Consider the following 14,025-nt stretch of genomic DNA (forward strand, 5'->3'; position numbering starts at 1 on the left):
ACCTCTGAACATGACCGGGATTGAAGATAGGATCTCTGCAGATGTATCAGGTAAGATGAGGCCACCAGCTGGCCTCAATCCAACCATGATGTTGCCATGGGAGTGGAGATGCCATATTTCAGGGAAGCCACCAAGGGACACCTGGGCCACCAGGGGCTGGAAGGCCAAGGAGAGCCTCCCAAGGAAGCATGGCCCTGCCCACTCCCTGAACTGAGAATGAGCCCCCAACCTGTAGGGACTTGTCATACAGCCACAGAAACCTCTCGTGCTCTGAGGTCACAGGGCCACCAAACCCTGTCCCGGGCAGCCCCTGGGGTCTGGAGACTTGCTGTGGGCTTAGGCATGTGGGAGAAACTGCTGTCAAAGGCCAAGACTGGGAAGGGCTGGGCAGGTACTGAGGGCCGGTGCTCCCACAGGCAGGGGGACAAGCTACCAGGCAGCACCCTCACATGCCTCCAGCGAGGGTCTCGTGGGGTCAGAGCCTGGTCTTCATTCTCTGGAACAGAAACAGTCTGCAGCCCAAGAAAGACCAGGCTGCAAAGCTCATTCTTCAGGAAGCAGAACAAGATGGAAAGAAGAACAGAAATCCACATTTGGCCCCACACATTTGTGGCAAGAACTCCAGTGTGGGGTGTGCAGGTTCTCGGGAAGCCTCACTGAGCGCCCTAGGCTGCAACGGGTTCCCGTGATGTGAAAACAGCATTAAACCGCACACCAAGGCATCTCGAGACACGGGACATTTCTTATGGACATTTCTTTTTTACAAAAAAATATAATAACTTAGTTTGCATTTTACAGCATTTCCAACGGGCGAGGGCATCCTTGACTGGGCCCTGTGCCCCTGGCTGCACCCCAGCCCACTGCCCACACCAGGTTCCAACACACACGGCCCTGGCAGTGATTGCAGGACAGGGTGGCAGCATCCACGGTCACTCCGTGCCGATCTCACAGGGGTTCAGCCCCCTTTCCTCTGCGTCCCTGTACGTCCTTTGGAAGTCACTGAAGCGTGGGGCACAGCCCAGCTGGGCCTCCCCGAAGTGCATGTGGCCAGTGAAGAGGAAGTCCCCATGCCCTGGCCGCACACCACACTCCAGCAGCGTCAGGATGCGGCCCTGCCAGTGGCCATGGCCCTCAGGCGCGGGCCGGAAGACCCTGCTCTTCTGCCGGTAGAGCCTGCTCACCCGGAGGTGGATGACGGACTCCTGCCGCTCTGGCACGTGGGTGACGTCCTGGATGGAGCCTCGGACGACTATGGAGGAGGACACAGGTCAGCATGTCCAGCAGCACAGCCCCAAGGACAGGCACACAGCGCATGTTACCCCCAAGCCCCCAACTCTAATGGACCTCAGAACCAGAGCTGAGCCAACCTACCTTCTAGAAAGGCCCTTGGGAAGCTCAACTGTAAGGGTGGGGGGCTGCCTGGGGCTGGCCCTGATGCTGGCACGGAGACAAAGGTGCTCCTTCTGCTGTGGGCCAGACAAGCACACCTACAGGCATGCTCTGTGCTGGGGCACAACAGGGCAGCCTGCCCGGCCCTGGTCCTGGTCCTGGTCCTGGTCAGGGGGCGGTGAGCAACCTCCAGCTCACCATGATGTGCTCAGAGCTCAGGGTGGGAACCTGGGCACAGGGCCAGCTGCGTTGGCTTCGGGTGCCCACCACCACAGCAGCAGGCTGGCAACACCACACTGGGGCTACAGCCCCAGACAGCACAGACAAGGGGCCTGCGTCCCTCAGAGCACAGCCCTGGGCCCACCAGAGCCCAGAAGCCCCAGATGTCAGGGAATCTGGATGAGGAATGGACAGGGCTCCAAGGTGGCAGCTGACACAAGGCCAGGCTGCCCACAGGACAGTGTTCAGAGGACACTGCAAGAACCCCTGGGAACTGTAGGACTTCAGAGTCCCTAGGGAGCTGTGAGCTCATGTGCAAACCAGGAAGATGACTGACAGTCACCCAAAACATCCAGCCCAGCTCAGTGTGTGTGTGCATGTGTGCACACACAAGTGTGAAAGTGTGCATACACGTGTGGAGATCTCGTGCCACAGGCACAGAAAAGCACCTATTCCGTGCCCCCCGGGAAGCCATGTCTAGCAGCTTCTCAGATCCTAGAGGAGCCCCGCCTGCTCTGGAAGGCTCTCCATCCTGGGTCCCAGTGGCCCACACCACAGGGACGGAACACAGGAGATCCGAGAGGAGACACTCACCAAAGTCGCTGGTGCAGACTGCCAGGAGCACCTCGGCGTCGCTGCATGGGCGGCATGGAGCTGGGGGGGAGAGAACAGTCGGCACGCAGCCTGGCAGCTCCGGTGTGCCCGCTGCGGTCAGCTGCAAGCCCTCCCCCAGAGGCAGATGCCTGCTGCATCTGATGGCACACGCTGCCGTCAGACTCAGCATGCAAGAGAGGTCAAGCCTGGGTAGGGCCCCGGGTACACCTACCGCCATGTGCCCACTGGCCCTGTTGTGCCAGAAGAGCAAGGACTCGATCGTGATCTCTCAGCACCTACCACAGATGCAAAGCCGGCCCGAGTCAAGCTGAGCCCCTGCCCCTCACCCAGGCTCCAGAGCACACCCCAAAACGCAGGGTGCCTCACGAGCAGGAGCCTCCTGCAGCACCCACTTCCAGTCACACCCCAAAGGGCAGGGCCAGTCCCACAGGCCCCAGGTGCAGACCAGGAGGACTGACAAGGCTGGGACAGTAGAAGTGATGAGTGGGGCAGGGTGGGGGCACCACCTGTGCAGGCACAAGGCCTGGGGTGAGAGTCTCAGCTCAGTCCCCTCCCCAGACTCCACCTGGCCCTGGGCAAGGTACACACAGCAAACGCCTTTCAAACTAAGCCAAATCTACCGGATCCGGTGCCCCAGAATCCTGGGGTCTGGCTCCCTCCGAGAGCCCACAGGCTGCAGCCTGCTTGGGACGAGCCTCGCTGGCCAAACCCTTACACAACACACTTCCCGGGTGGCCCGCGCCCTGCCCTTCGCCCCAGTTCCCCAAACGTCAAACAGAAACTCGGATCTGGCAGCGGCAATCCCCGGCCTCGCCACACACACTCCATGTGGAGGTTCAAGACCTTGGCCAGGGTTCCCCTCGGCCAGTTCACAGTACAAGGCTCGGCAGCCCTGGCCCTGAGGAGCTAAGGCCCGTGCACGCCTGGTGCCGCCCTGCCAACCCAGAGCTGAGCCAGGCTGAGCCATTGCCTGACCAGAGGCTGCACCGACCCCCTCGAGCCAGTGGCTGAGCCCCCAGGGCCAACGTCAGCTCCTCAACCACTGGCCAAGCACTTCCAGGCCAGCAGGAGTGCAGAGGGGCCTCTGGGACCAGAAGGTGCATGGAGCCTTGGGACCACTCACATCATCAGACACGAGGCAAGGCCCTGGGTTCACAGTGCCCTGGCAGGCATGGAGCAGGTGAGTCTGGAGCTCTGGCCTTCCTGCCCTATGCCAGCAGGATGGGCCGAGGACTCCCAGGCTCAGCAGCTGCTAACGCACCAGCCCACCCACCACCTGCAGCACCTTTGCTTCTACTAAGTTATCAGGAAAAGCAGAACCACGAACAAGAACCACCTGCTGTGCCTCCACTCCACCCAGTCCTTCAGAGGATGGGCACCTTCCCGCCCCCGTTCCAGATCCTGGAGTCTTTTGCTGACGGGACATGGCGGCTGCGGAGCCCTGGAAGCCTGTGATGCTCACTCTGTCCACTCCCAGCCCCAGCCAGCCTGGGCCCTGTGACATTTCCTCGGCCCTCACTGCTGCCCCCCTGGGGCTCAGCTGAGCTTGCACTGCAGAGGAGCTGACAGGCCCCAGCCACACTGAGATGGGACCCCAGACCTCTGCCTGCAGTGTCACCAAGCCCACGCACATTCCTCTCCCTGTGAGTCACACACCTGGGATCTTAGCCGACAGCTAGGGAAAAAGCATGGAGACCCTCCCCTCCCTGGAGTGGCTCTGGCTCACACCCAGACTCTAGCAGAAGGTGTGGGGACCCCAAGGGCAGTCACTGTCTCCAGACCCACTCAAAGCCATCACTGGCCGAGGTCACAAACTCCACCATGGAAGCATCTGCTTCTCATTCTGAGCTTTGCATAGTGCAATTTGTCTTTGTGGAAAATGCAATGTGGACTCTGAGGACAGCAATCTGGGAACAGCTCTATCAGTCGGGTTCAGGAGGGACTGAAATGTGCTCATGGACCCAGCATGAGCTTCCGGGGGAATGTGGGTGTGGATGCTTTGGAGATGCTCAGGAATACATCAAGTGAGTGGAATGAGGAGGGATACATCAGGAGGGCCAGGGGCACCTGGAAGCAGGTGCTGTGGAGGGCAGCAAAGGGCAAGGGCAGGAGCAGCTGGCTCAAGGCAGTCAGCAGACACGTGGAGCTGGTGGCTAGCAGGCAGGACTGACCCCCAGGACAGCTGCCATGCATGCACACTTCCAGAGGAAGTCCTCGGAAGAAGACACTGGGGCACCAGCGTGGTGGTGACGGTGAGTGTGCCTTCGACCAAGTGAACAAAGTGTGGGAGGGGTGTGGACAGGGTGTGGGCAGACCTGGGGGTGCTAAGACTGAGGTCAAGAACAGCGGGTGCCTCCAGGACACCACGAGGATCCCGGGGCAGAGGCCTCACCTGCCCCTCTAGCCTGGGTCCCTCCTTCCCCTCTCTTCCTGATGAGGAAGCAGGTGGACGCCACACACCCCACCTCCCAGGCCAGGAACTGGTTAGGATGAAACATCACCTCAGGGTCACCGGTGACCTGAAGAAGCCACTGAGGCCAGAGAGATGGAGCTTCAGAAAAACGAGCCTCTCTTTTGTTTCCAGAAGCCGTGAGATTTCCTTTCCGCCTCCAGACTTTGCTAGAGCCCACACACCCACGAAGACCACCCCAGACTCAAGCTCCTGGGGGCCTCAGCAGTGGGGAATGGGCAAGTCTGGTTACTCAGGCTGAGCAAGCAAAGCAGGTTTTCACGGGGGTGGGAGACTGACCCAGAAGCTGCAGGCCCAGACTCTGAGCCACCTAGGCAGCAACTTCCACACCTGGGACGGCACGGAGTCCTTCGGCCCCTCCCCTGGACACCTGCACTGGACACCTGCACTGGGCCTCTCCTGAGCCCCAGCCCCCAGAACTCAGACTGGTTGAGCCACCTTGAGATAAGCCAGCCCCTGCACCTGTTCCCTGGGACCAGATGGAGCCCCAGCCCTCACTGGCCAACCCCTCGGCCCCATCCACAGTGTCTGCTTCCCCAGGTGGCCAGGCCCCAGCAGCCCGGTCTGTCCCCTGGCCTTGAGGTGCATCCACAGCCAGCCACGTGGCCATCTGCTGCCTCTGTGTCCTGTCAGACCCCTGCATCAGAGGCAGTGCTCAGACGTCTGGCAGCTCCACGGAGGTGCTGAGCACCAGGTGGGCAGGTCCTGGGGCTGGGTTACCTGCTGCCTGACCCCCACTCTGCACCCCTGGAGGAGTGTCCCCAGGGTGAGAGTCATTCACAGCCTGACCCCCATTCTATACCCCTGGAGGAGTGTCCCCCAGGATTGAGGTTCCCTGCTGCCTGACCCCCATTCTGTACCCCTGGAGGAGTGTCCCCCAGGGTGAGGGTCATTTACAGCCTGACCCCCACTCTGTACCCCTGGAGGAGTGTCTCCCAGGGCCAGGGTCTTCCACTGCCTGACCCCCATCCTGCACCCTTGGAGGAGCAGCCTGCACCTCTGCTCTGGTCCTGGCTCCTGCTGTCTCAGGAGTGGATTCTGCAACATGGGTGGACTGGCAGAGTGGAGTGAGGCTCACACAAGTGCACACACACTCTCGAGCAGGTTCCAGCCCACAGCACCTCTGTCCCCAGTACAAACTGAACTCCAATTCACTACAAGCTCCGCTGTCTCCAGCACAACCATCTGGGCTGGCCCTGTGTGCTCAGCCACTGCCTGGACCAGTCTCTAGAAGGTCTTCCGCAGCCACACCAACAGACAGAACAGGAGAAGCCAGTGCTGGCCAGAGAGAGCTTGGAACCAGCCTTCTGGGGAGGGTGATGCTGCTGCCAGCTGGCCAGCACCAGCATTCCCATTACATGCCCATTCCTTCAGCATTGAAGGCTTAGCAGCCCCCATCCCCTGAAAGCGGAACAGCCCAGGAGAGGAGCCCATCGGTGCCCAGCACCCCTGCCAGAGCCCATCATGGGGGCGTGGCACCTCTGCTCCAGGAGGGGCAGGTATCTGACCATTTCTGGGGGGATGCCAGGATCGGGTTCCAGCCCCTAGAGCCCCCAGTACAGCAGAGCCGGGGTCCCCACTCCACGTTCTGGAGGTTACTGCATGGATGTTGCCTCTGACAAGCAACCCGCCATCTGCAGGGGGCCCAAAGTCACTGCAGACTTGACTTCCACGGATACCCCAGGGCCAGAAGAGCGTGTGCTGCTGGACAGCAAGGGAACCCCAGCACCTGCCTCTCAAGACAGAGCAGAGCTCTGGGCGTGGAGCCAGCATGCCATCCCACCTGGCCACTGCCTGTGGGGGACCCCACCATGCAGGAGGTGCGAGGGGCCAAGCTCAGGCCTGAGAGCAGGTGCCTGTGATAGAGCCACTGCCCCCAGTGACCCCGCAGGAACACAGGGCAGCCCAACCAACCCCACAGGCCTCACTGCCCTGGCCTGGAAGCATGAGCGGGGTGGGGGGCAATGATGGAGAGAGGAGGGGCAGCTCCCAGGTTTCGCTGTCATCCCACTTTACCACCAACACCTGGATCCACGCCAGAACTCTGGCCTGTGCGAGTGCAGAGGACAGCTCACACTCAAAGCTGCCGCGAGGCACCCGACACCAGGCAAGGCTCGGCCCAGCACACGAGCTGCAGGGCATCCTCAAAGCCAATCGACACTCTCACCCCACGAGGGACGCTCGCGGCTCCTGCCGGCTGGACCACCACTTCAGTCAGAGAGCATGGACACGGGGTCCAGAGTGCCCAGGTGTCATTCTCATGGTGAGTTCACTGCCAGGCCCAGAGTGACTGGCATCCCCTCACCTGGCCCCCCACCAGCCACAATTGCTGGCCCAGGAAAGGGGACCTGCCTGCTCACAGCCCAAGGGCTGGGACCTGCCCTGTCAGCTGCAGGGCTCAAGGCCACTCCTCAGTGTCCCCTTGCAGGGCTTAGAGATCAGCACTGTCCATGACCACTGTGTCAGGAAAGTCTGCTTCCTCAGGACAGGAAAACCCACAGCAGATCACACAGCCCTCACAAGCACAGTCTGCCAGCGCCATGTAGGCCCAACCTGCCTCAGGGAGACTCTACCCAGATCCTCGCCAGGTCCCCACGCTGTCAGACACTGTCCAAAGAAGACACTGAACTGGTTTCTGAGGCTGTTCCCCATCGGGGGGGTCCTCCCAGGCATGCCTCCTGAGACCCCCAGGCACTCCCTCGCACCAGTGCTGGGGTCTCATAGCCAGCCAAAGCCCCTTCAGGTTCCTGCCTCTGTCTTCCATGGAGGCCCAAGTGATGGACCCATGATTACCCCACCTCCTGGGAGGCCGGCTCTGTGCCTCCAGGCTGTGAGTCAAGCCCGATGCCTGCACCTGCTGCAGACACCCAGACCAGGACCAGCCCTGGGGCCGTGCGAAGGTGCAGCCCCACCTTGCATGCCTCCACGACCCTGGCCACACACACACTGCTCCACCAGGTCAGGACTCCAAGGTCCCAGGCTGGTAATCAAGGGGTGGGGGTGAAAAGGCTGCATTTCAAGGGTGGTTTAGTCTTGGGGTGCCACCCCCACCCACTCCCCCAAGAAGGCCTGTGTACAGGGGACTCGTAGGGCTCTCCAGGCCACGAGGCCTGGCAGGTGTGCCACCGAGTGTCTGCGGAGAGGGCAATGGGGAGCATGGGACGTCCAGCAGCAACATCAGCCCCCAGTCCCTCCGTTCCCTCGCCCACTCACCAGACAGTGCGTGGCCCAGCCCCCTGCGCCCGCTCATCAGCTCGTACTGGAAGCCGGTGGTCCTCCTGCTGATGTCCTGCTGGGGTGTGGCCTCCACAAACAGGCCGCCCTGCTCCAGGCTGAAGCACTGCACCCGGCCCCCAGGGCCACTCCCGTCTGGCACAAGCAGTCTCAGCTCTCCAGTTCTCTCCAGGTAGACGTTGGCCCCCGAAGAGCCGCTGAAGGGCTTGATGCACACAGTCAGCCCTCGGGAGGGCGAGAAGGTGTTCGGCCGAAGGTTGACGATCAGCGCCCCAGTCGGGTACATCCACTCCACGGAGCCGGCCGCGCAGCGCAGGTACACCTGCTCCACCTCCTTCCTGTGAGCCTCGTGGGTCAGCCCGCTGCAGAGGAGGTACGGGGTCAGCCAGAGCTGCAGGAGAGGCCACAGCCCAGCCCAGGAGGGGTGTGAGGCCCCTCCACAACCACAGCCCCCACAGCCACTGACCCAGCAGCCCACTGCCTGCTCAGTGCCCACCTCCCGGCTCGGGCGGCAGCACCCAGTGAGCCACCTCTACTGGCCTCCCCAGTTCCTTCCAGGGTCAAGGCAGATCTGCTGCAGCACTGATGAGCACAGCAGCCAGGTGCCCGGCCCCCGGCCCCGCCCTCCAGGCTCAGCATCGGCAGCCTTCAAATGGAGTCTCAGCAGTGTCCCTGAGCCAGGGAGGCCGGGGCTCCTGGTCAGCGAGAACTGAGAAGGGCTAGGTGGTTCCAGAACATCAAGGAAACACTGGCACCAACCAGAGTTCCAGTCGACCCAAGAGGACCAGGGCCTCAGCGGGAGGACAGCAGAGCCCTGTTGGGCAAAAAGTGAGGGTCAGACTCCAGGGGTGCTGCAGGTGCAGCGCATGCCCACGTGCTCCAGACAGCTCGCAGCCAGCTAGTGCGTCAGCCAGGAGCAAGCCGGTCCTCTGCTCCCGGGCTCTGCTGCAGGGGCCACCTATCTGTGCCTTCTCTAAGGTGACATTCGACTCGTCTCATTCATTTCACAGCCTGAGGTACTTGCATGGCGATCTTTTCTTAAAAGCAAGCTCAGCTGTCACAAAAGCAAGACCCACCACAGGAGCACAGGAAGCAACCTGGGGGAGGAGGGGTAGGTGCAAGGACCACAGGTGGCCGGGCCTTCCCAAGGGGACGGCAGTAGCACACTGCCAAGGCTCAACAGGAAAATGAGCAAGGCGCTGCTCTCGCGAGGCAGGCCCTAGAAATCGAAACCACCAAAACTTGTTTCAACAGCTCAGAACTTTAGTGTAAATGCCAGCTCCTCGCCGACAGTGACGTCATGGCCACCAGCAGGTCTGGAACTGAGCCAATGACTTCAGATAAGTGTCTTATTACTTGAAATTGGTTCTGATCAGATCTCGGACAGGTTTGCCCACATTCTCAGGATTTCTATGTGGAATGAGCAGGGCTGACTCCAGAGCCCTGGTCCCAGTGAGTCACCAGCCCTCGCTGTGGAGGAGAGAGGGCACCACACAGAATTCCCACTTACTGCAGGGCGACTCACCAAGGGCCCTGACACTCGCTTTTGCCATGATGGCTGGCTGCAGGCTGAAGCCAGAACCACCCTGCAGACCACATCAGAGAGGAGCATCGGGGGTGAAGCCCCCACCCCCCAGCGGCCCTGGGTCACAAGCAGCCTGCCTGGGCCGCACACACAGAACAAACTTACAAATTACAGGCAATAAAACTCACACAGCTCACCTGACACCCATGGAGGGATGGGCCTAATTACAGTGCTCTGTGAAAACTGCCCTGAGCGCTGAGGGGCTGACACGCCACCCGGCGGAGCCGTCCTGGTGCAGCCAGAACAAACCCAACCGTCCCGCCCGCAGTGTCTGGCTCTGAGGGACTGCCGACACTGGCCCCAGGTCCAGGTACAACCCTCAATCTTTCCCAAATAAGCCGCCCAGTCTGAGCCTTCACTTCCCTCTCAGGACCCTGAGGGTTGGCAGAGCAGAGGCACTGTGCTCTTCTGCACAGGGGGAAACCCCAACTCAGGCAGGGCAGAAGGAACCCTCTAGGGGATGGTGTCCAACCGCCGTACCAGGGGAAAAGGACCTGGGTCTGGGTTGCTGTTCCAACCTACACTTGAAGCCAAGTGCATCTCATGATGTCCATCTGGCTCCATCTAATGAGAAGGAGGTAAAAAACCAAGGTGGAGGTAAAGCCACGAGAAATGAGGAGCCCACTTCCTCACCCTTAGCCATGTCTATACCCACCTCAGTGCCAGGGACTGCGTCTCTCCATTCTCCTAAAACACCCAGGTCCACAGGAATCTAAGCAGGTGCTCACCTTGGAACCAGTCAGTAGCATGCACTGCTCACGACCCTCATGTAGACAAACAACTGGCTGGTTCCTACCACACAACCCAACATCCAGCACCCCAACAATTGCAAAAGTAAACACATGACTAATGGTCACTGACAATGGCATTTTACCATCTTCAAGAGATGCAGGTGCCACACCAAGCAAAACTGCAGACTCCAGCCCTCTGCTGTGACAAAAGCACAGAGTGCACACAGAATTGGATCAAGTCCACAACATGGTGCTGGCAAGGCATTTGATCAGATTAGTGAAGCTGAATTAATGCTTTTATTTTTAAAAAAGTCAGCAAGGGTTACCCAAGTGGACATGCCCGTGGGCACCTTTATGGAAAAGATGGTAAACCCAGCAAGTTTCTGAGGACTTGCAGGAAGCAAGCTGAGCTCGTGCCTGCAGTTGGCATGGGGCCAGCCCAAAACCACTCACACCCACAGCTGGTGAACCCCGAGTCACCATGACAAGACAGTCTGGTTGCTGGAGTGGGGTTGGTCCTGGACCATAGGCAAAGCCAGAGGTTCTGCCCCCAAGCTGCCTTCCACTTCCCACCCCCCCTTGCCAGAGAACCCAGGTGTGGCTGCACCTGCCCTGCCTGGATAATGGCAGTGGGAAAGTCCATGGTTCACCTTTATGGTCCCTGGATAATAAAGACTGGTCCTGCCTCCTACACAGGAAGGATTTCAGATCTCCACTTTGATTGCTTGGCAATACTTAGAAACACCAGCACATCACTGTGAGTGGCCAGTGTCCCTTCCTAGCAGGAGTCAGAATCCACCTGCCCTCAGCTCATTCCACCCGGCGCTGTGCTCCAACAGCTCCTAAAGGGCCATAAACCATGGAGTTAGCAAGAAAGCCAGCACACTCCCAGGTCGACAGAAGGCAGTGACGTGTGAAGTGTACTGGAAAATGGGGGTGGCAGTCACAAGGCAAGGGGGCTCCGTTTATGCTCCTCTCTGGCAGCTCCAAGGGTCCCTCAGCTGCCCTCTGCTAGGTTCAACCTTTGGAAGAGGTGCCATCAAGGGAGTCCAAGGAGGGTGTTGACAAACAAGGGCAAAGGGCCCAGGCAGTGTTCTGCTTCTGCAGGTAGATGGTGGGGGGCACACCTGCTCCCACTGCAAACACCTGTGCGAGTTCTGGGTGCCCTGGGCTTGGGGCTGCAGCCTAGATATGCAGCCCTCCGAGGACCTGGGAAAGGAAGTTGGCTCCAGCTAGAAACCCAGGCTCAGAGACAGGGACTGGGTTTTCTGGTTTTGACCTGCTAGAGCAGGACACTCCAAAGCCTTGGGTTGGGTGTGCTCATCCACCAGCAGAGGCTGAGAGCAGGGATTTTGATTACTATGGCCAGAGAAAGGGCAGCCCCAGGGAGCGTCAGTATCAGAGGCTCCCAGCCAGCTTTGTGCTGGCGCCAGCATTCCCCAGGCCAGCCCTCCCCCAAAGCTCCAGCCACCCTCAGCCCCAATCTCAGCTCCCTTCCCTGCTCCCGCAGGCAGGGGGATTTCTACTGGAAGGGAGGCAGAAAACTCCTAGCGAGGTAGGCAGTGCCCAGCGGTCTCAGGAGCCAGGGGGCCGATCTTCAAGTCCAACCCCTTGGCAGGAGTCTTCTGCAGAGGGAGGGAGTGTTGATTGTGGTCATTGTGGTTTCCTCAGAAAACTAAGTGCTGTAAGTGTCCAAGATGACCAGCCATGCCCTGCTGACGCAGAGCCTGGCGCACCAGCTCAACACCCAGTCTTCTCGGAAAAACGGCTTCACCAAAATCACCCGTGACCGCCCCCACCCAGAATGAGCTGTCTGCCGCTGGACTCTGCCTACCAGCCCAGGGACTGCGGGTTGGGTGGGCGCGCACCCGTGGGGTACCCGGACCACACCAAAGCGCAGCCCCAGCCCACAGCGTTTTCCGAGCAGACGCGCGTTAGCGCAGGGCGCTCCGCAAACTGCTGAATTGGCAACTTCCACCGCACAAAACTAGCTCTGCGAAGCCCAAGGAACCTCCGCGGTGGTGCCCGGCGCGCCCCCGGGTCCTTCCCAAGTAGCTGCGGCTCCCCAGGCACCGCGGCCACGCTCACTTGTGACCTGCGCCCCTTTCTACATGTCACACTTTGGTTTTACAAAGTCCTCGGCTGCCACCGCGGACGGGAGGGGGGGGGGTCGCGGAGCCCGGCGCGCGGCTGCCAAGGGCGGCCTGACCTTCACAGGGTGGGACTGGGGGCTCTGCCCCGCTGCAATGGTCCCGCGCACAGGTGTCCGCCAGCGGCTGGCCGCCCAGCTGACGCAGGCAGCACTGCAACCAACGAGGGTCCCGTACCGTCCCCGAAACCGCCGAACCCGGCCATTCCTTCTCGCTTTGCTTGGCTCCTCCCGGCCGGGGGCGCGCAGCTCCCGCCACCGGCAGGAACCGGGAGGACACAACCGTGGACCCCGCCCGGCGCCCGCTGAGCTGAGCTCTGGACTCCGGATCCTTGCTCCGCCCGGGACGAGTGGGCGGCCGGCCTGCGCAGACCCCTTGGCGTTGCGGACGCGCCTCCCCGGGCGTCCTCAGGGCCGGGACCTGGACGCCTCGGGCTCTTTTGTTCTGGAGCCGGGGACCGGGATGGGGGCACCGAACTCGGCCTGGAGAGCGAGCGGCCCCCGATCCCGCCGCGCCGGTCCATGCTCGGGAGCGGAGCCGAGGGTACCGGAGGACCTAGGTCCGGGCCGGTTGGGCTGGGGTCGCTCTGCGGAACTCACCTCCCCTTCCAGCTGCACAGGTCGCTGGAGTACTGCGCGCCCGCGCCGCCCAGCAGCACCGCCAGAAGCAGCAGAAGCGGCGGGGGCGGGCCCGCGCCCGGGACAGGGGGCCGCGGCCACAGCTGCCCCGCGCGCCCCCGGGCTCCCCGCGCCGCGCCCCGCATGCTCCGGCCGGGTCGGCGCCGATTTCGTGTCGGCGCCCACCGAGCAGACCCTCCACTCGGCGCGGCCGGCGGGGCGGGCTCCGCGTGCAGGAGGGTCACGTCGCGCGCCTCCAGCGCCCCCCGCTCGGCCGCCCGCCCATCCCGGCCCGCCTGAGCCGCCGCGCCGCGCTAACGAGCGCGCCCGCCGCAGCCGCTGGAGCCTCTGAGCTGGCGAGTCCGCAGCCCGCGGTCCCGGCTCAGCTGGGGGGTGGGCCAGCCCCGCGCCCCGCCCCGCCCCGCCCCCGCGCGGAACCCCGCCCCGCCCCGCCCTGCGCGATCTTCGGGTCGGGCCGCGCGCCGCCCAGTGTGCCGGAACCCCGCCCCGCGCGCCCGGCCGGCCGCGGCCGACGCAGGGTCTCGGCTCTCCAAGTCGGTGGTGGGGTGAGCTGGGCCGCTGCGGAGAAGAGGCCGCTCGGGTCGGAGAGAGGGTCTTGAAGAAGAGCCGAGGCCGGAGCGCGGAGGCCCTGCCGGAGGAGACGGCGCAGTGGGCTTCCGCTCCTGCACCAGGCGGGGGCGGGGAGAACCCGAGACCGACCGCGAGGTCGCGCGGACCCGAGTCGAGCGCCTGGCCGGCGCCCTGTCTCCCCGAAGCCCCCACTGTGGCGGCGCTGTGGCCGCCGCGCGCCTCGCCAGCCGGTGGCTCTCTGGGAAGTTCTTGGCACCCCACCCTCGGGAGAATTTGTGCTTGGCGGAGGTTCGGATCTGCCCCGGCCTACAGCCCACCGGGCAGGGAGGCTCGGCTTCAGGCCTGACTCCCCTGTACAACGTGCTGGGCTCTGAAGCGTCCGGTCTCCAGAAAGAGTTTGGTTGTGCTGTCCCTGTGCCTTTCT

At 62.1% G+C, this 14,025-nt stretch overlaps 1 protein-coding gene across 1 annotated transcript; it reads right to left on the bottom strand.

The window, feature by feature from the left end:
- Positions 1-722: 722 nt before the first annotated feature.
- Positions 723-13,324, bottom strand: METRNL (meteorin like, glial cell differentiation regulator). The gene is made up of 4 exons (XM_079133016.1): positions 12,993-13,324; positions 7,907-8,289; positions 2,203-2,262; positions 723-1,249 (listed from the first exon to the last, which is right to left on the bottom strand). The coding sequence occupies exons 1-4, from the start codon at positions 13,154-13,156 to the stop codon at positions 930-932; spliced, it is 927 nt and encodes a 308-aa protein (XP_078989142.1). The 5' UTR covers positions 13,157-13,324; the 3' UTR covers positions 723-929.
- Between the last annotated feature and the right edge of the window lie 701 nt (positions 13,325-14,025).

The sequence above is a fragment of the Sciurus vulgaris genome (assembly GCF_902686455.1).
Source record: "Sciurus vulgaris genome assembly, chromosome: 3".
In the NCBI taxonomy this organism is placed as follows: domain Eukaryota; kingdom Metazoa; phylum Chordata; class Mammalia; order Rodentia; family Sciuridae; genus Sciurus; species Sciurus vulgaris.